Here is a 20,959-nt window from a genome sequence, read left to right on the forward strand (position 1 = left end):
GAGTTGTCTTTGTGGTGGGCTTCTTCCCTGTGGATCCTAAGAAGGCTCAACTGGCTAGCTTTCTGGGGGCTTTGCATAGGCTAGTGAAGACCGCTTTGCTTAGAAGGACCTTTGGACTAGGAAGGGGCTGTTGCTGCGGTTTGATCTCTAGCTAATGCTGAATAAAAATTTGCTCTGTTGCTGAAACTGCTCATAACGTACATATTTTTATACTGTGGATGCACAGTACAATACAATCTTGTCTTGCGTGCAATTAACTTGCATGATTTCAACCTTACAAGGTTGAAAGCCAGCAGCCTGAAATCCTGCGAATTAATTACATGCAAGGCAGAGAGCTTTAAAGCACATTTTGCGCCAGGTTTTCCCAACACGGAAAGAGCTTTTAAGCTCTCAGACTTGCCTGCTGGGCTCTGGGTTGTTGCTGCCGCTTTTGGTATTCTTTTGTATGTTTTATAGAATAATTATGATTGTACTGGCTATTATAATAATATTAATGTTTGAAACATATTATTGAATGTCTTGATATGCTGATAGCTGACTTGGAATATACTATTTTATTACCAGTTTTTTATCAGCTGTATAATTTTTTTTATATGCTATATGAATTCTTGTTTATAAGGTGTCAATCTTCCTGTCTGCTGATAATTAAACAAGAGCCCTCACTATTTTCTTTTAGATGCCTGCTGAAAACTGTTATATTTCAGAAAGCCTACCCAAACATACAATTTAGTCACCTAAAGTTGCTTTTAGATTGTTTCTGATTTTAATTTGTGTTTTATTTATAATTATTTTATGTATATTTGGGTTTTTTTAAATAGTTTTGTGGATTTTAGCTATGTTTTACTGGTAATTTTAGTATCTGCAATGCTTAGAGAATTTTGTGATGAAGCGTAGTCTATAAATCTTTCCAAATAAATGAAATATCAATATGAATTATAATTGTGTGCTTCCTCCTCAAGAGGTCTGGAGAGTGGCAACATGAGAACGGGCCTTCTCTGCAGTGGCTCCCTGTCTGTGGAATGCTCTCCCCAGGGAAGTTTGCCTGGTGCCTTCACTATACAGTGGTACCTCGGGTTAAGTACTTAATTTGTTCCGCAGGTCCGTTCTTAACCTGAAACTGTTCTTAACCTGAAGCACCACTTTAGCTAGTGGGGCCTCCTGCTGCTGCGCCGCCGGAGCACGATTTCTGTTCACATCCTGAAGCAAAGTTCTTAACCCGAGGTACTATTTCTGGGTTAGCGGAGTCTGTAACCTGAAGCGTATGTAACCTGAGGTACCACTGTACACCTTTAGGCACCAGGCAAAAACATTCCTTTTTAACCAGGCCTTTGCCTGACTTGATCTACATCCTATACCCTTTTTAAAATGCTGGATTGTTGTTGTTGTTTTGATTTTATGTATTTGATATTTTATGTGAACTCCCCTGAGACCTTTGGGTATAGGGCAGTATACAAATTAAATAAGTAACATAAATAAATAAAATATGTTGATATTATGTTGTTGCAATCTATAGGGTATGAAACTGCTGTTGAACTTTGATGTACTAACATTTATATTTTGCAATATATTACAGCTCTCATTTTCTTATGCCCTGCAAACGACTATGGGAACTAGTGGAAAAGCAGCATATAAATAAACAGATGATGAACAACAGAATGCCTCACTGAGAAGCAAGTAGATAGAATTGAGAACAAACCCCTAAATCACGCCGTGTGAGATAAAATAATTACAGACCACAAATAGATGCTGACTCTTAATCTAATTTTAGCAACAGCCAGAGCAAACGTTTTTCTTCAAGTTAACTAACTCTATAGCTTTACATTTCTGCACATTTCAATATGCTAAAACTGACAAAACCCAAGGCATAAGCTTCATCACACCTTTTAAAAAATGAAGGTGTCCTGTTAAGTGTTGGTTCATACCTCAAAATTGTACTTTTTCATCTGGTTCAAGCGCCTGCAGTATAAATACAACATTCCAATACTGCTGCCCACGGCGATGTAGTCCTCGTTAGTGTCAAGTGCAGTGAGGTATACCACAATGGAACGGAATCCCTTTTGGATCTTTGTAGGAATGGCATTGAGAAGATAGTACAAGGGACAGAACTCCTTGAAGGTAAACGATGGAGTCGCCGATGCCATGGCAAACATCTGTATGTGCTACCTAGAGGCTGGAAAAGATAAACTGCATGTACTCCTTAAGGCCATGAAAACAAGGAGTATTTATTTCAGCGGCCACCCTTAGTATCTATACAACTGGGAGTACGTACAACGCTGGTGGGAAAAAGTGGTTTTTCTCCCTCATGAAAAGTTTAATAATAATAATAATACTTACTGCACCACAGATCTGCAACTAGTTGGCTTAACATAATGCTTACGCTGTATAACATTTTGTGTCTCATAACCCAGAACAATACTTTGTGATTTCTTTTTTATGCATGACAAAGGCTTTCAACTTATGAAAAGGAGAACACAAAGCAATTAGTTGCAAATGTTCCAACACTCTTCCACTGTCTCCAAAACTCATGAATGCCAACTGGTGTCCTCAATATTTTGTAGAAAAAAATTCACTTCCATTAACTGCAGTTCAGAGTTCCATTCAAAGCCAGACTAACTGTGGTTAGCCTTAACAATAGTTTGCAGAAATAAGCCAACTTTGAACTGTGGTTTACACGGGAGCTTTGCTTCAATAAGCTAGGGATGGGAGACATGCATTTTACCCAGCTTCCCTCTTCTCCTCCAGAACCAAGCTCTCGGACAGCAAATAGCAGTGTGAATTGATGCACAAGATTCCTGTCTTTCATTTAACACAGGGGTCGGCAACCTAAAGGAGTCGTTTAACCGGCCCATGGACCCCCGCTGCCCGCTCAGTCGGCTCCCATGCGCCACGCTAAAGTGGCACAGAGCAGAGCGGGGACCGCCTTCCGCGACGCTGGCTGGCTTCCCATTGGCTGCAGGAAGCTCCTGCAGCCAATGGGAAGCTGCACACGCCTCCTCCACGCCGGAAATAGTGTTTGTGTGTGCGTGCGTGCGCACTCCGGCCCACTGAGGCATCTGCAGGACAGTGAACCAGCCCAAGCCACAAAAACTTTGCCGACCCCTGATTTAACATCACTACAGTTGGGGAATGTTCACACAGAATGCAAAATTCACGATTCCCTCTGTGCCCTGGGTCCCATTTATAAATCCCACAGAGTTTAAAAACAAAAATACTCTCTAAGAGGCTGATCCCAAGATGTAACAGTGAATCTTAATAAAAAAATTCCTTCCAGTAGCACCTTAAAGACCAACTAAGTTAGTTCTTGGTATGAGCTTTCGTGTGCATGCACACTTCTTCAGATACCTGGTATACCTGAAGAATATCTGAAGAAGTGTGCATGCACACGAAAGCTCATACCAAGAGCTAACTTAGTTGGTCTTTAAGGTGCTACTGGAAGGATTTTTTTTATTTTGACTATGGCAGACCAACACGGCTACCTATCTGTAAGTGAATCTTAATGTTAGTGCCAAATCTCTTCCCCATCCCCACACCTAATGGTAAATCAAGAACAACTCTTGGTTTCACATCATGGTTTATTTTGAGCAAAACAAACCATGGTATTCAACTTGGATGTAACACTAAGTCAGGGATCATGGTTTGTTCCTCCCAGTCATGCTTGGGGAAGAGTGATGTGGAAGTCACATGTGTTGCTGACAGAAAACCATTAACTATGGCTTGCCACAACTTGCAAACATAGCCACTATGTGCTAGATCAGCAATCCTGTTCATTCAAGCCAATGCCAATGCTTCCATCTCTGCCACCACAGGAAATTATGCAGAATTAATGTCTATGCAAGCACTCAAGACCATAACAAGTAAAAGCCACACATACAAGTAAAAGAAGCTGAGCGAACTAGTATTCTTTCGAAAGGCACTTCTGAGATAAAATGAAAGTAAAAGTTCCAAATAAATATTGTCCCTTGCTAATAGTGGAGAAGGGGGGGGGGGAAGTCTAGTTAAATCCTGGCATCCCTCTTGCATTGGGTCATATGATTTACTCCTACTACTGGCATCTAAATATGCATTGAAGACCTCCTCATACATTATAAAGTTGCCTTAAGCGTAGAAAATTATGTACAACTCAAATGCAGTTCATCACTGAACATGGGGTGGCCAGCTGTCATTTACCTGCCTATGTACGCACAGGGAAGAACCAGCATTGGAATTAGGCACCATTAAAGGTCAAAGTGTATGTCTTGCTAATTTTCCACACCCAATTCTCATGTGACAGCCCTCTGGATTGCTTAAGCTCTGCTAACACAGTGCACTTAAGAGTTTTTAGGGAACTTCTATTTTGTGAGCTAAGGTTACAATAAATTTCGGATACTGGTACTTTTTTCAAAACAGAATATTAAATTTCATGTCAAAACCAAGGGTTATGGTGCACTCACTCTGCTAGTCTTCCATCGAAGAATCCTATGGCTTTAAGGCAGCCAGTTCATCACATTCAGTCCACTACCCTAAGGCAGGATACATCTTTGTTGCAGACGACAATTTTGGAAAACAATGTGTGTTGTCCTCCTGTTGAAGTAACAGAAGCTCAAATAATGAAACCATTAAATCACTTTGAAGGGACAGCATCAACTGTTTTGCTTTTTAAACAAACATAAAACCAGGTCCCAGGGGAACTACCTTTTTCAAAAGCATACATTTGTAACAAATAAATGATTTGTCCAAGGAAGAATTCAACAGGCATCAGGCAGAACAGTGAAAAAAGTAAATAACCGAAGTACACTGGGCAACAAGGTAGCTGTGCCAACATCTGCAGCTTGCGGAATTAGTAAATGCACAGCTCAAGTATCAGGATCCTTGCCACTTTCCTAGCTACAGATATTTAGGATGGAAAAGCTTCTCGGAATATGTTTTCATTTCAGGAACCCAGGAGCTGTTAAGGGTGGGTGCTGCAATATTAATTCTGCAAACTGTGCAGCAGTGAGAGGAGTCGCTTAAAGAGATAGCTTTCCCCCCCCCCACACACACCCCATTTTAATGCCGTCTAGAAGTTGTATTATTTGTTTTGCTAAGAAGGGCATGAAGAGGAAAGCACAAATCAGAAAGAAAGAAAGAAAGAAAGAAAGAAAGAAAGAAAGAAGGAAAAGACTAATGAGAGAAGGGAAAACTTCTGGGTGGATTTTTGTCCTTCCTCCTCAATGCAGAGTGATAATTCTAACCCATAAGTGATAAAAGAGAGCAGAATTAAATGATCCCATTAATCGATAGAGTAATAATCAGCACTGTTGGGAAGCCCAACCACCCCACCTGAAGCATGAACCAAACAAGAGTACACTAAAGAAGGTAAACAAACCCAGCACACGGCGGTTCCCAAACATGCGCCCCCGCTTCACCCCCGCAAGAGATGCTCAAGGCAAGCCTCATTCTCTGTGCGCGCCTTGGCGGGCAGAGAAGCCGACCAACCGCCCAGGGCTCGTCAGGACGGAGCCTCGACACGTGTTTCCAGCGCCGGGTCTCTCGAAGGAAACCCGGGGAGGAATGCGTAAAAAGGGGGTTCTCCGGACGGTGAGCGTCCTTCTCTCCGCTTCTTATCGCCTCCTGCAGCCAGGGAAGGGAAGAAGAGAGGGCCGCCCAGCCAGGAGGCTCCCACCCTGTCTCCCCGCCGCGCTAGGCTGCCCTCCTCACCTCAGCAGGGGCCACGGCCGGGGCCTGAGCTCCCGCGTCGCCCCCAGGCCCAGCGGCGCTGGGTCTCCAGCGCTGGGCGGCGAAGCTGGGCGGAGCCGGACGTGAGCGCACTTCCGAGGGGAGGGAGCGGCCTCGGCCTCGGGTGGCGGCGGAGATGGCCGGTAAGCGCTTCTTCCCCAGGCAGCGGGCGGGAGCGCGGCCTGCACCTCCTTCAGCGAAGGAGGCCCCGGGTGCCTCCACCGGGGAAAGCGGTTGCTGGAGAAAGGCCACAACCCAGCAGTTTTTTCCTCGCTCTCAAGTAATACTGTACCACGACTGGGATGGGGGGGGGCGTGCGATGGAGCTGAAGATGAAAGGGTGGCGGGACGATGGAACTCCCCGCCACTGGAGGCAGGGTTGGCCTCCGACTTCAGAACTATAAGTTCAGGGTCGGGTTTAGGTTTGATGAGGCCCTAAGCTCCTGAAGGTAATGGGGCCCTTTATATGTCTAGCTGTCCTTTGTCAACAACAAATGGTCGCTTTTTGTGTGTTGAATATACGCTATATAGTAATTTATGAACTTAAGAAGTATCTAAAGCCATTTGCACATGCAGAATGTAGGCACCCTATATATAGAAATGAGCAAACCAGTGATATTTTAGGGAGCAGGCTAGCAGGCGGGGGCCCATCATTGGAGCCTACACAACACAAAACAAGGTTGCTGTATGTAGGTTTTATTTTATTTGTTTTTTATCTTATATTTTGGAAATGTACGTCCAGGTGTTTTTTCCTTTAAATTTTTTGGCGGCCCCCAGGGGCCCTAAGCTATAGCTTGTTTAGCTTATGGGTAAATCCAGCACTGGATATGTTGTGAGGCGGCTGTGACGGGAGTTGAGAGAGGCTGTTTCTGAACGGAAGCAGGGAGAAGGGTGAATTTTGGGAGCTGGTTGTGGGGTTGCGAAGGAAGCGACATGATCCTGCAATTCTACTACAATCCCAGCTCCCGGTTGGGTTGGGTTGGTCGTCTTCTTCACATTTGGGTGATGGGCAATGGGCAGGCACACAGTGTTGCAGTGGGCAGAGACCTGTCAGTTTTCTATCAATGAAATAAAACCTCTTATTGAAAGTTTGAAGCAATGTGCCAAGTGAAGATAGAGGCTGAAACTTCACAAAACAATGAGAATAGAGTTGTTGTTTATTTTATTACATTATAAAAATATGTCACCAGCAGTCTAAAATGTCTCACATAGATATTTTCCCTCTTCCTATTTAAAGGGTTTTATTGTTGTGTTTTTGATTAGCCAAAGGCTCAACTCCCAAGACACCTGTATTATCCATCAGTGCAAGAAAAATTAAAGATAATGCAGCAGACTGGCATAATTTAATGATGAAGTGGGAAACTCTGAATAATAAGGGGTTTACCACTGCCACCAAAATCGTGAACATCAAAATTTCTGCAGAGTAAGTATATTGAAAGATCTTGTCGTTGGTTCCAGTGCAAATTTATTACCTTAGGCCATCACTTTTTAAAATCTGCATGATATGAATGTAACAATTTACCTTGCATTATGCACTGACTACAGTTGACCCTACATATTATAGGCAACAAGGGGTAGGGGTTGTCAGAGGAATAGAGCTTCTATTATGTACAGTGAATGATATTTTTCTTTAGGTGCAAAGACGGCAAGTTGGAAATAGAACATGATAATATTGCTTCAGAGTCCGGAAGACGACCAGTTGACTACAATGTAGAATTGGAGGAGTGCTGTACAGAACTACTTGATACTTTTGAAAACATGGTACTCTATTTCTCTTATTAAGACCCCCACTGCATTTTTCTGTTTCCACCATCCTCCTATAGATCAGTGGTTCCCAAAGCTTCCCCCAACACAGGGGACCAGTTAAGAGATTTTTCTGCAGGTTGTAGCAATTATAACACACACTGCTAGATGCTGTGTGATTTTTAACTCTATTTTTATGGACACATTGCAGACCACCCAAATGAAACTCCTGGGCGGTTTCTGAACCCTTGTTCATGAGAGGGAGAGGCCATAGCCACTGGTGGGAGATCTAGAGGTCTTCTTTTCAACAATGTTTTCCATGAATATTCAAGACAACATCCCTTCACAAGAGAGGGTATAAGAATTATATGCAAATCTACCTAATGGAGCCATCAACCAAATTAAAAATGAATCTCTTCTGTGAAAAACATTCAGAAGGGAGAACTGAAGCTATTCTTAAATGTTTTGATGTGAAAAATGCCCTTTGAGAACTACTAATTTTAGTCCAGTACTGACTGAATACTTTAATTAGTGATTTGTCTCTAATCCAGTTATCCAGTCTTTGTAATAAAAGTTCCCTGGTTGTGAAGTTTCTGAAAGTAGGGATTGAGTAGCCTGCACAGATAGAACATATGTTAAGCTGCAGTCGTATTCCTGTGTACTCAGAAATAAGTCACATTGAATTCAGTTGAGGTTAGGCCAGGTAGGTGGGACTAGGATTGCCACTTCAGGACAAAAACACATTTATTGTTATTATTACATTATTTACTCGTATGTAATGTGTACCATTTTGGCCCAATTATGTCATGGAAATTAGAGTGTGCATTAGATTTGATGGTGCATTAGATTCAATTGCAAGCTTGAAAAACACAGACATAGCAAATACAGTGGTATCTCTGGTTACGAACTTAATACATTCCGGAGGTCAGTTCTTAACCTGAGGTACCACTATAGCTAATGGGGCCTCCTGCTTCTGCTGCTGCAGCGTAATTTCTGTTCTCATCCTGAGGTAAAGTTCTTAACCCGAGGTACTACTGTACTTTTTTTGGTTTTAAGGTTTTGAAAACTGAGGTGCACATTAGATTTGAAGGTGCATTAGATTCACATAAATATGGTATTTATTACCGTAATTATTATTGCTTATTAAATTTGTATATCGCTCTTCATCTGAAGATTTCAGGGCAGTTCCAACATAAAATTCAATGTGACTTCTGAATAGACATGGTTAGGATTGTACTGTTGGTTACAAAATATTAGCTTCTTACACAGACACTTAAAACTTTGTTAGGCAAAAATACAACAGAAAATGGAAAAACTATGTTCAACTACTAAAGGGATCTGCGACTTAGAAGCATATCATGGAGATCAGAAGACACCATTCTTTCACACGTGGCCCATTCCTTACTTCTGTAAGTAAATTCTTCCTTTCTGAGATACTGCTATTTCTTTCCGCTGAAGCATATTCATTTGAAAATGAGAGTGGAATACTGTGAGCTAAAGAATTTAAATTTAGCTTATATTGCTTGAATTGCAAATTTGCAAGGCAACTATAGCTCTCAGGAGAGAATGCTTCACATCATCAACCCACATCAATTCCTAGAATTCCATATGTTGAAACCAGATAAGCTTTTTAAAAATTGTGCAGCAGGAGAAATATTGAACTTGAGGGATGGAAGATGAGTTAACTAATTCTAAAGCTTAAAAACTATAGACAAGCAATCTAGCTAGCAATGTAGTATGTTCAGCATTTGTAATATGAAGCAAAATCAGAGCACTACTCAGGCATTCTGAGTTATGGCTTCGTCAATACATATGAGAGTATGCACTCTGAGGGTGTGGTAGCTGTACCACATTTGCCATGTGTTCCCTATCAAACCGTCTGCAGCAGAGAAGCCTCCTGGAATCATAGCTGCATCTATGCATTTTGAAACCCTGGAAAAAAAATATCAGGCTTTCAAAGTGCACAGGGGTACAGGATGTTTTCCCACTGCAGACAGTTGCTAGGAAATAAAGCATCTAAATGAGAGGAGGGTGGGGACAAAGTTAGTACACATTCTTCTCTTCATTTGCTGTCCTAAGCCATATTCGGAATGCCTATGTATTTCCAGAGCTGCTTCTTGATTTAATTTTTCTGTTTCAGATGAAGTTTCTGGAAAGCTCTTGAACATGTACTCAAAGGAACTAAAACTCAAGCAAACTATTGTGCAAGAGATTGCTCATACCGCTGACCAAGATCTCCTGATGGCCTACTTGTCGTCATGGTTATACCAGCCCTACATTGAGAATACCAGCCAAGTATTACTAGAAAGCATGTTATTGGAAACAGGACACAGGCTGGTCTAACCTTTCCTACCACTTTATAAAGTTGCATTTGCCTTGAACTGCACTGCTAATACATTATATAAATTGCATTGTGTTTATTTTTGTATAGTTCCAACTTTTTAATAAAGTCTGTTTTATTTTCTAAGATTATATCTACCTAGCAGGTCCTATATTGGGATTACAACAAACAAAACCACTTAGAGGTTTTAGTACCACCCAGATTTATATAAATTTTGTAAAATAATAGAATCAAAACAATTCTAAAACAGAGCTTCATTAACTTTAGGGTCTTTAAAAATCTGCTTTCACATATTTCAATATCCAGTGGAACTCCTTTTTCTTTTGTTTTAAAGTCTGAACTTTCACACCATGAGTGTAAGATGAGCCTGCAAGAGTAGGCCAATGGTCTATCTAGTCAAGCATACTGTTCTCAATGGCCAGCTATATGCCTGTGGAAAGCCTGCTAGGAGTACCTGAGTGCACCAGCACTCTCCTCATTTATAATCTAAATATGACTGTAGCTGGATCTTTCACCAGGGCTATGAGAAAAGTTAACACATGCCTTGGATTACGAGGCCGATATGTAAATCCCATAAAGGCCCATCCTTGCCTCTGTTGCTAGGCCATGACAGCACAGAAAGCACTGGGGATTTCAGGAAACATACAAGGGGCAAAGCACTAACAGCCTCCTGCCCTTCTCAGCATCCTAGCTGCCAGGCCCATTTTTTTCAGGCACCAATGGCTATTAGGCACTTTTTGCATTTCTACCTTAGTGAACAGAAAATTGTTAACATTAGGCAAATGCTACATTACCATTTCAGCTCAGGTTGTGCCTAGAGGCATATGCTTTTAAGAATTGCCGCTACTCTGGGAAATTATCTAAATCTGAACAGCCTCGTTGAGGTCTGTCACTGAAGTCTGTATGTTGGGGGATTGGATTCATCTCTGGGACATGAAGGCCCACTCTTCCAGATAATAATATCTAAATATGAAAGTGACCTACTTACCAGACTGAAGCTTTCACTTCGTAACTGACTGCAATATAATCTCTCTATGCTTAGCAGCTTTAGAGCAGCTCCTGTGTTCAAAACACCAAAATGACCTGACACACCCAAGGTGTCAAGGATAGTATACGTAGTACCTTTAATTTGAACTAGATAAACCATCAGTTACAGTTTGATATCCAGCACTGAATGCCATTACCTTTGTTTGCATAGATTCTCAATTTTATAAAAAGATTCTTACCAATGAGCTGGTTCTTGATCTTACTGTTTAGTCAAAAAGCAGCGTAATTTTGGTAATAAGTTGTGTCCAAAAAACAGATCAGTTTGGTAAACAGTGCAGTTTACTTGGAATTCTAGTTACTCTTCAGTCATGTTAGTTGTAATTGCACAAAGGTCACAAGCAGCAGAAAATTAAGATTTAATAACAAAAATACACATTTTAAGAAATTGTTTTTTTAAAAAAAAACACACCATATATTTTCATAATGGCTTTACTCTGAGCAAGTTCTCTGTGTGAACAATGTTGTTAAAAGAGCCTCTGTATTTTCCAAAGAACTTGAATGTGTAAGTGCATAGCAGGATCATCAATTTGGTTACAACACTGGTTGAAAAAGACAGCAGCACCAGGATGAGGCAAAGCCTGAACTATTTCATATCCCTAGAGAAGAGTTTCTAGCTCATCCAGTCATCTTTTTAATCGATTGTCAATGAGTTTTCTAAGATCATATAGAAACGCTATCTCATTGAGACCCAAGTGGATTAGCTACTGCCATGTTACTAATTTGGGAAGATTTTGCTTAATCAGATACCGTAGGATGTTCACAATCTATTAATGACAAAATCCTCGCTTCTTCCTGAGATTCTTGATATTTTTGATTATGATTGCTTTCTTCATGCACTAACAAGGAAGGATTTTGATTAGGTTTTTTTGATGCTGTGGAGTTACAAATCTCAAACACACTTAGTCCGCTTGCTGCATTACCCAAGTACGCTGCCACCATCTTTTCTTGTGAACTTTCTGAACTGGCAAGTGGCAACCTTTCACTCTGTGAGAATAGATAGCCTGAAGAATCCAACCCTGATACACTTGAAGGTTATAAGATCTCAGCCTTCCCTTGCAGGAACTGATCTGTATCTGCAATCTCATTTGAAGCTTCTAGTTCAAGTGATTTGTGGAGCTCCTTTTGGTGTAATGTATTTCCGGTGCAAATGTTTGCTCCGCAGTTCTGTTCTGGGGGGAAACCTAAAAAAAATCAAGTTGAAAAACATAAAACTTCAGTTTACATGCATGCTTTTCAAAACAGACAAAAAGGAACGTGTTTTATAAACTATTTCATAAAAATTATATACCACCCGATTGTGGTATATGCTACCCATATTAAAAATTAAGCTGTTTAAGTATAATATTAAGCATTAAGTAGTATGATAGAATAAACAATCAGCTTCTACTTTGACAACAGATTTTTTTAAAAATCTGCTTGGCAGTGTTAACATTTATCCCTGAAAGTAGCCAGGTGGTGGAGTATTTACTAATAATAAATAATTGCATTATATCACATTTCCTTCCAATATAGGTTGAGAGTTAAACAAAGGTATAGTTTTGTATGCCCAATGGGGCTTTAAGCTTGTGTTTCTAAAACAGCAGTATTGACATTCATTTGGTGAAATCTGGATTCAAATCACCAATAAAGAAAAAACAAACAACTTTTGGAAAACCTATGCATTAAGTACCTTGGCAAAAAAGGAGAATGCAAGTGTGAAGGATACAGCAAATTTTTAGCTAAGTTTCCTTTCTCTCTCTCTCCCTACTTAACATTATGTTTAGACTTATACCACTACAGTTTAAAGGGTCATTGTACGCTTTCAGCTTCCTAGCTATTTGCACGTAATTTTATCTTCAGGAGAGAATGGAGATATTAGAATTCACATACCACTACCTTCATATGCAGGACTTCTTTCCTTTATTTCACCTTGACTTGAACTGATAGTTACACTTTCTAACAAATTTTCAGCTCTGATCTTTTTTGCAAATGGCAACATTTCATCTGAACCCTGTTGAGAGAGAAAATAAACTTACCAGCATATTCATCAAACATCAACTTTTTAAAATTATTCCAATATTTTAAAAAGCTCTGTTTATTTGGCAGCACTTTGTGCCACACAAGAATCCAAGACCTATACAAGCAAAAAAGCACAAGAAAAGTTAAATATGCTACAAGGTTTGTACAGTATTATTGATGTGGCAGAATTCACCTATTTTATACCTCAGTTGCTCGTTTCTGTCCCAGAATCTCTGTACATACAGGTGCATCAGCAATTTTAATACACTCGGGTGAAGATTCTATTGTTTGAACCATTTGCATTTCAAGATCACTGCCTATAATTCCTAGAGATTCAGCCACCTATGAAAGACGAGACACAATATTTTTGTCCTAGACCAGTAATACACAATTTATTCACAGTAAATTTCATTATTTCAAAATTCTTATTTACAGGCGTTAAGTCAGCAGGGCATGCACCTGCTTTCATTATTTTGAGGATGGTTTTATTAGACCTTACCAAGTCTTCTTTGTTAATATTTTGAGTATCATGTTTGTAAATAAAGCTGGCCCCTGACCATTAGGTCCAGTCATGGCCGACTCTGGGGTTGTGGCGCTCATCTCGCTTTATTGGCCGAGGGAGCCAGCGTACAGCTTCTGGGTCATGTGGCCAGCATGACTAAGTCGCTTCTGGCAAACCAGAGCAGCGCACAGAAACGCCGTTTACCTTCCCACCGGAGCGGTACCTATTTATCTACTTGCACTTTGACGTGCTTTCGAACTGCTAGGTTGGCAGGAGCAGGGAACGAGCAACGGGAGCTCACCCCGTCACAGGGATTCGAACCGCCAACCTTCTGATAGGCAGGTCCTAGGCTCTGTGGTTTAACCCACAGCGCCACCTGCGTCCCTAAAAGCTGCTTTAGCGGAAAATTATTTAACTATTGTGGTGATAGTTTTTTACTCCAAGGTACTATATTTGATCTTAGCAAGTAGGCCTAAAAGCAAAAGATAGAAGCGCAAATATAAAATAAGATGTACTTAAATTCTGCTTAACTTGAGTATTTGCTATTTATCTTCACACTCCTCCTTTTAAAGAAAATGTGTTCAGTTTCACCTGCTGCACTCAGTTTAGCTACTGGATCTTGATTCACAGCGACACACGGAACTACCCAACATACCTTTGGGTTTTTTATTGCCAAAGGGTTGTTTGATTCAGGAGTACTCAGATAGTTTTGGCACATTTTCTTTACTATAGTGTGCAGCTCTTCAAATTCCCGGTATACTTCTGGAAAAAGTGCTTTGGTTGGATAATTTTTCTCTACCTGTTTAGTAACAAAAGCTACATGAATATGAGCAAATTCACAATCAAGTGCTATAAGTATAATTCAAGCCTATTATAATGCAAACAAGTAACAGGCGATTAAAGGCAGAAAGCACTATTTGAACCTCTCCAGCAAGTCCCCTATCTTGACCACATTGGTTTGGATCAGAGCTGTCAGTCCATCTGGTTGCCGTTGGCTTAAATTGTGACGGAGCCAGCCATCACAAATGGCGCAGTTTAGCATAAAATAAAGACACAGAGAGCCAGCAATATTTTCAGGATGGTATGAGCAGCTCCTTTCGAACTTCTCTTCTCTTCCGTAACTTTTATTATCCTTTGTTCTCTCCTCTCGCATGGCCGTTTGCCAAAGTCTCACATTACCTACATCCGGTCATGGCTTAAACCCACCCATCGCCATATAGGGTTATACTGCCCAGAGGGGGAACATACGGTAACTCCATATAAGGCTATGCACTTAATACACTGCAAGGCACGGACATGCAGGTCACTGAGGTCAGCGAGGCACCAGGTGACGCTACAAGCCTTTTTCATGACTTCCTGGCTCCCACAAAATTGATCTTATGTTAAACAGTGTCTGGAGAAGTAGGGACTGTGGAGTTAAGAAAACTAAACAACAGAGGCTGTGGTTCAAGGTCCAGGAAGATTATGTTAAGAACCATAACTCCTATCTACCCGTTACGAGAAAAATATCTCACTGGAATAATTTACTGTACTAATCTATATTTCCATAAAGAGTGAAATAAAATTGTTGACTTTACCCTAAACTATAACTTCAAATAGAGCAGGGAAAGTGATGTGTCCCACTTCTTCAATCTTCCACCATGTAATTCCTTGTACTACTCCTGGTTAATCTGGTTTCATCCAATTTTTGTTCATACCCACATGAGAGACTCAAGTTTAAAGAGTTTGACTATAGGAAATTAAATCCACATTTGCAGATAGTGTAAAATGCACAAAATAAATGAATAATAAATACTAAGTTTGCAAGATGTATCTTACCTTCATCAATAGGAATTCAGATACAGTAACAAGTGTTGTAAAGCGTGGAAGAGCCAGCTCCATAAAATCTTCATTGGCACATTGCTGAATCAGCTATTAAAGACCATAATAATTTCTTTAGAGAAGCCATAAAGTCAAATCGCTAAAACGCCAAGTCTAAATACATGGAAATGAACAAAGAAAAATGCATGATATCTGAGCAATTTATTATAGAAAACAGATAAATCACTGAGAAGTGTCAATGTTAGGAGACAGTTCCTAGAGTCATTGCCAGAATAAATTCAATTTTTAAATCCCAGCAGTTATATCTAGGGGCCACCTCACACAACATTCTTCCTGCATGGAGATGATCAAAACTAATGCAGAAAACCTGTACAACTTGTGTGAAGCACACACCATTGGATTATTTTGCCATGGGCAGACACTTTATCCAAGTTTTCAAGAGAGCCTTTCCAAAGCCTCATTTACTACATGAAAGGCTAGCTACCAAGTAGAATCTTCGCTGGCAGATTCTGAAAGAAAAAATAGTAAGTCTTTCACCAGATAACTAAATAAGTTGTAGGAGTTTTAAATGGTTGAATCTGCATAAATGGTCACATTTGTATAAATCGCTTTGATGAGAAAGGCATGCTTCCTCTTAGATGAAGCAGCAGGCACCCTTAGAAACATTTCCTCCTGCTTGAAGAGAAAAGGATAGTTCTTATAAGATAGCACCAGCCATCTCCCCATTTTATACTTATAACAAAAATAATTTCAGGAATGTGTGTTGCCCAACTGAGACACCATTTCAAGTTACCAAAACATTTTAAATGGATGAGTCTAACTAAGGGACGGGGAACCTTTGTCAATCCTGGAGCAGCATTTCCTCATGAGCAATGTTCTTGAAGCCATGCACCAATGGTGGCAAGGGCGGCTGGCAAAAGTGGTTAAGATTTTTTACTTTGTACTGTAGGATCTCTTTCCAACTACACAAAAGTCATAGGTTTCAACACACATGCACACACATATCTCTCCATTCAAGTAAGTAAGGTACTATTAAGGTACAACAGCACATTCCAGCTAGGCAAAGTCACTCAAGGAGGGTGAGGAGACGGATTGGTGTGAATCCAGAGGGCCAGATAGTTCAGAAGTGGGGAAATGTCCAGGCCTCTCTAGGTTCACAATCCTAAGTATTTTTACCAAGGTGTAAGTCCCACTGAGCTCACTGAGACCCAATTCTCAGTAAACATGCTTAAGATTGTATTGTGAGCACTGTAGCCTAATGGAGAAACTATCACTAGACAAGCGAGCACGAACAATTGTGAAAAGGAGCCATACCTCTTTTAGCCTAGCTTTCCTTCTAAATATACTGTGGTGCTCTGCTGACATATTATTAAGACACTTTGAAGAGAACTGACTGCGTCTGCTATATCTTCCAGAATACCTTGATCTTTCAGCTGTCTTTGGTCGGCCACACCTTCTTGGTTGTCGGGGTCTTCCAGGACCCAAATACAATAAATCGGTGTTTTGATCTTCTATTAACTTTCCATCTTCTGTAGATGTAGAAGACTTTAAAAAATGTTCATAAGAATGCTTTAAACAGTTTTGACTTTATGTATTAATTTTTCAGTTTGGAATCATTATACTAACATTATCCTATAAAACTGAGTTAAAAGACACATATACTTCCCACATGTCACTTTAAGACAAGGAAGATTGCAAATTCCTTTTCTCCTACCTTTAATGCACCGTGATGTCACATCATTATGGTTTGCATGTGCTGCTAACTTTGCTGTTTTAGGATTTATTTTCACATAACCCTGTCTACTTCCAGAAACAAGGACTACCTACTTTTTGACATGGTAAGAAGCACTGATAGAGCAACAAGGCAAAACAATGGTGCCTCTGGAATTACTGCAGCTGGTAAGCAGTTTTCATTTGCTTGCTACTTGCAAGGAAGCTTCAAAATGAATCTTGCAATTCAGAAGGAGGAAGGCAATGAGACTACTAGCAACACTTTTACACCAGTTACCTTATCTATCCAGTAATCATGACCACTAATTCACAGTATTTAAAGATCTTTTAAGGCATGCATGTATCAATACAGCACTGTATTGCTTTCATAAGATAAATGCCATTCATGAAAAGGAGTTTTTGTATGATATGCTTCCCCATTACATTGATTAGAAATTGCCTTTAGAATAGATTGTCCATTAAATACTTAAACGTTACCAGCAGCCTCTGTCCCAGACTAATTCCCTCTTCATATTGCAGGGATAAGAATGGCATACATCTGTTTTTCTCCTAACTTTAATGAGCTACTAGCTTTTAGAATTAGAAGCGTCAATAGTGCAGTTGTTTAAAATATTCCAGCAATGCCATTCAGTGAAGCCTATTGTATAGATTCCTGTAGCCATGAACTGGATTTAGATAAGTGGCAAAGGGAGATCCAGCTTGCTCTGGAAAGGCAGAGGGCATGAGCTGACCATTCCCTGGATAATTTGAAATAGAAATAAATATATATTTCTCTTACCTGTTGCTTATTCTCTATAGGAAGATTATTTTTCAAGTCTACAGCTGATCCAATTTCATTTATTAAAGGGGCACTAATTGGTGGTGGTGAAAGCGTCTGATGTACACTTTCACAACTTGTCTGCCCAGTACACTCCAGCAACTCTCGATTTATAGGAGAAGATTGTGAAGATTCTTCCTGCCTATGAGCTGGATTAAGTTTATAATGCCGTGCTAATCCTCCTTTTCCTATGTAGGATTTTTCACAGTTTTGACATTTAAACAATTTTGGCTTCAGGTCATAGTTCAAGGGACCAAATAACGAGCACACTTCCTTCTCCTTGCCGCCTCCTTCATCATCCTCTAGACTTAGCTCAGCATAGTCATCAGAATCAGACTGGTGACAGTCAGCCAAGTCTTTAGTTTTAATGAATTTGTAATCCTTAGCTTTATATTTGGGAGGCCTTGAAATCCGCCCAGAACGGGTTTTCACTTTTAGAGATTTTTTAACTCTGTATTTGTATTTCTTCTTGTGGTTTGTGAGTGAATTTGCTGAACAAGATGGGGTGCGAGTAACATTTGCAGAATCTGAAGCAGCTATTGCAACAGATATGTTTTCCTGTCCCTTGACAGCGAGGCCATTGAGTACTTCATGTGTTATCTTGCCTGAGGAAACTTGTCCAAGAGGATGTAAAGGTTTCTGCAGAAGCAGCTGAAGGGTAGGTTCAGAAGATTTATATAACAAAAATTGCTGTGGTCTAGGCACTGTAGCAATATGTGGGTTAATAACACTGAGTGCTACAATCCTGGAATTTTTCTCAAGTGGCTGATTCAGAGTTACATTTTTTGATCTTTGAATTGCTGCATGAGACCGCTCTGATCTTTCTTTCTCTTGTTTCTGTTCTGGCTGTACTTGGACACAGATGGTTTCCAATGGCTGTAAGAAAAAATAAAGCTTGTTTAAGCACAAAGTCATATAAGGTTTCCTATACATTCTTGAAAATGAAACTGATCTAGATCACCACACACTAGTTTTTAAAAGTCTCCTTTTATCCAAGTCAAGATTGGTCAGAAATTGTAGCACAATTGACCCTTTTTTAAAAATATATATACTCTAGCTTGCATACTCCTGAAACTACTATTATACACGTTTATCTGCTTGTCATATCATTGTAAGGATTAAAGTTAAGGTTTTATGGGGAGTTGAGTAAATTTTTAATAGTGACCTGAAGGAGATCAAGGGCAGGAAGGGGAGAAATCATGTGGTTTTAACTGCTGACCTGCTATTGTTAAGCAGATTGCTGGGTAAAAGTCTGGCGTGGTCAGTAGGTGTCTCATCCATGGGAAATTAATTGACGGGATTTGCGAAAGTTGGGAATCTCCTTTCATTTCTTTATGGTACACCCCTCAGTTCAGCAGAGGGAGCAGACGCCTGTGCAACTTTAGAATGGGCAGAAAGCAGTAGTGGAGGAGGGCGGGGGGGAGGGCAGGGTGTCCTGGGCATGATGGGGGGCTGGAGGGTGTCGGAGCTAAGCAAGTTTTGGTGATGTTCCCCAAAGAAGTTCACAACTTTGGGGAAGCTCCACCCCAGGCGAGGTTGTGATGGGTAAGCACTGCTCACCTTGCTCTCTGGTAAATCTACTGCTTTGTATACAGGAGATCCAGAATTTCTTTTCCTCCCAAGACACCTTAAGTTTCCAGTGCTTTCTCTGTCATTCAGAGGACACTAAACCATTTGCACCCATGTAAAGCAGCACTTTGGTGACCCTATATTAATTTTTTATTATTATAGTTATATACCACCCTACAGCCAAAGATCCCAGAGCGGCTTACAACATAAAAATAATAATACGTATTTTGTGTTTTTATGTTGTAAGCCGCTCTGGGATCTTCGGATTAAAAGCGGTATATAAATTTATTAAATAAATAAATAAATAGCAACAGCCCTCCGCCCCGCAAGCAGCAATTTAACCATTCTACGACTTAAGGTCCATATAGTTAAAGCCATGGTTTTCCCAGTAGTGATGTATGGAAGTGAGAGCTGGACCATAAAGAAGGCTGATCGCCGAAGAATTGATGCTTTTGAATTATGGTGCTGGAGGAGACTCTTGAGAGTCCCATGAACAGCAAGAAGATCAAACCTCTCCATTCTGAAGGAAATCAGCCCTGAGTGCTCACTGGAAGGACAGATCGTGAAGCTGAGGCTCCAATGCTTTGGCCACCTCATGAGAAGAGAAGACTCCCTGGAAAAGACCCTGATGTTGGGAAAGATGGAGGGCACAAGGAGAAGGGGACAACAGAGGACAAGATGGTTGGATAGTGTTCTTGAAGCTACCAGCATGAGTTTGACCAAACTGCGGGAGGCAGTGGAAGACAGGAGTGCCTGGCGTGCTCTGGACCATGGGGTCACGAAGAGTCGGACACGACTAAACGACTAAACAACAAAGACTTAAGCATCAGCGATCCCCCTCACCCCTCACGAAAACCCCCCACTTAAACCCCACAGGCTTATTTCTTATACCTTGGGCGGCAGGAGCCTGGCGGGGACACGGGGCACCTTCTGCAGCCGCTGCGCCGCGTCGTGCGGGATACTGGACACCGGCGGGGCCACCGAAGCCGAGGCGGAAGTCGCTGAGCAGAAGCCCCGAGCCGGGAAGTGGGGATGAGAAGCCGCGCGGCCGTCGTCCTGGGCTACAGGAGAAAAGGCTTCCCGCCCTTGAAGCGATGCCGCAGCCTCGGCGATACGGGGGCCCGCGGGCCTCCCGGAGACGGGCCTCCCCGTTTGCTTCCCAAGGGGTAAGGTCTCGCCCGGCTGCTGTAGGCCGAGCAAGGAGTCCGGGTCCACAGGCCCGCTCGCCTCAGAGGCCGCCATCTTAGCGAGTAGCTGCTGTCAGGGGAGACGGTTGGAAGTCTCCCTAAGCCCCGCCCCTACCGCGCGCATGAGGAACAAACAGCGCCGGACCAATAGGAATCGGGCTCGGCTGTTTGCGGAACGTGACGACAGCGAAGGGGTGGAGCGGGGAGGAGGAGCAAGAGTTAGAGCGTCGCGGTGGGAGCCGAGCGGGGTCAAATTAGCTTCAAAGCGTTTAGTCGCTTCCCTGGAGTCCTAGTGCTTCCTCTTCGAACCCCTCTTCCGCTTGCTCATCTCCTTGACGCGAACTCGGTGGGCACATTCTGGATTTCGGGCAGATAGGAATAAATAAAATCGCAGGTTAATTATGCCTGGAGAAGCCGTGTTTAGCTTGCATTATCCAAGGGGGAAGCTTTAAATTCATTATTATTATTATTATTATTATTAAAATGGAAGGTATTGCCAAAGTCGAGGTT

The 20,959-nt window shown here is 41.3% G+C and overlaps 3 protein-coding genes and 1 long non-coding RNA gene across 16 annotated transcripts in view; 2 read left to right on the forward strand and 2 right to left on the reverse strand.

Annotated features, from left to right (window-relative positions):
- Positions 1–2,150, reverse strand: part of TECPR2 (tectonin beta-propeller repeat containing 2) — a gene marked incomplete at its 5' end in the record, with an annotated part of 55,299 nt that extends 53,149 nt beyond the window's left edge. The window contains 1 exon segment of the mRNA XM_083516994.1: positions 1,923–2,150. Coding sequence (XP_083373120.1) covers positions 1,923–2,150 — 228 coding nt within the window.
- LOC310686012 lies at positions 2–5,556 on the forward strand. Its single transcript, XR_014515637.1, has 3 exons — positions 2–1,061; positions 1,294–3,242; positions 3,488–5,556. It is a non-coding gene; the product is annotated as an uncharacterized lncRNA (long non-coding RNA).
- A 150-nt stretch (positions 5,557–5,706) lies between these two features.
- Positions 5,707–9,903, forward strand: CINP (cyclin dependent kinase 2 interacting protein). Its single transcript, XM_083520365.1, has 5 exons — positions 5,707–5,837; positions 6,957–7,116; positions 7,328–7,454; positions 8,725–8,845; positions 9,577–9,903. The coding sequence occupies exons 1-5, from the start codon at positions 5,831–5,833 to the stop codon at positions 9,777–9,779; spliced, it is 618 nt and encodes a 205-aa protein (XP_083376491.1). The 5' UTR covers positions 5,707–5,830; the 3' UTR covers positions 9,780–9,903.
- A 974-nt stretch (positions 9,904–10,877) lies between these two features.
- Positions 10,878–20,571, reverse strand: ZNF839 (zinc finger protein 839). 13 transcript variants are annotated; one of them, XR_014529421.1, is made up of 8 exons: positions 20,154–20,548; positions 17,655–18,569; positions 16,460–16,690; positions 15,143–15,235; positions 13,717–14,123; positions 13,027–13,367; positions 12,700–12,814; positions 10,878–12,005 (listed from the first exon to the last, which is right to left on the reverse strand). XR_014529421.1 is itself a non-coding variant. In XM_083518171.1 (8 exons), exons 1-8 carry the CDS (start codon positions 20,502–20,504, stop codon positions 11,857–11,859), a joined length of 2,142 nt encoding a protein of 713 aa, XP_083374297.1. In that variant the 5' UTR covers positions 20,505–20,571; the 3' UTR covers positions 10,878–11,856. The 13 variants fall into 13 exon arrangements, 6 of the variants coding, with proteins under 6 accessions (XP_083374297.1, XP_083374298.1, XP_083374299.1 ...); XR_014529422.1 differs by having other exon boundaries at positions 13,027–13,164; positions 13,980–14,123; positions 15,143–15,298; positions 20,154–20,547; XR_014529423.1 differs by having other exon boundaries at positions 12,694–12,814; positions 13,027–13,164; positions 13,980–14,123; positions 15,143–15,298; positions 20,154–20,547.
- Between the last annotated feature and the right edge of the window lie 388 nt (positions 20,572–20,959).

This window comes from Podarcis liolepis (genome assembly GCF_965112155.1).
Source record: "Podarcis liolepis genome assembly, chromosome: 1".
In the NCBI taxonomy this organism is placed as follows: domain Eukaryota; kingdom Metazoa; phylum Chordata; class Lepidosauria; order Squamata; family Lacertidae; genus Podarcis; species Podarcis liolepis.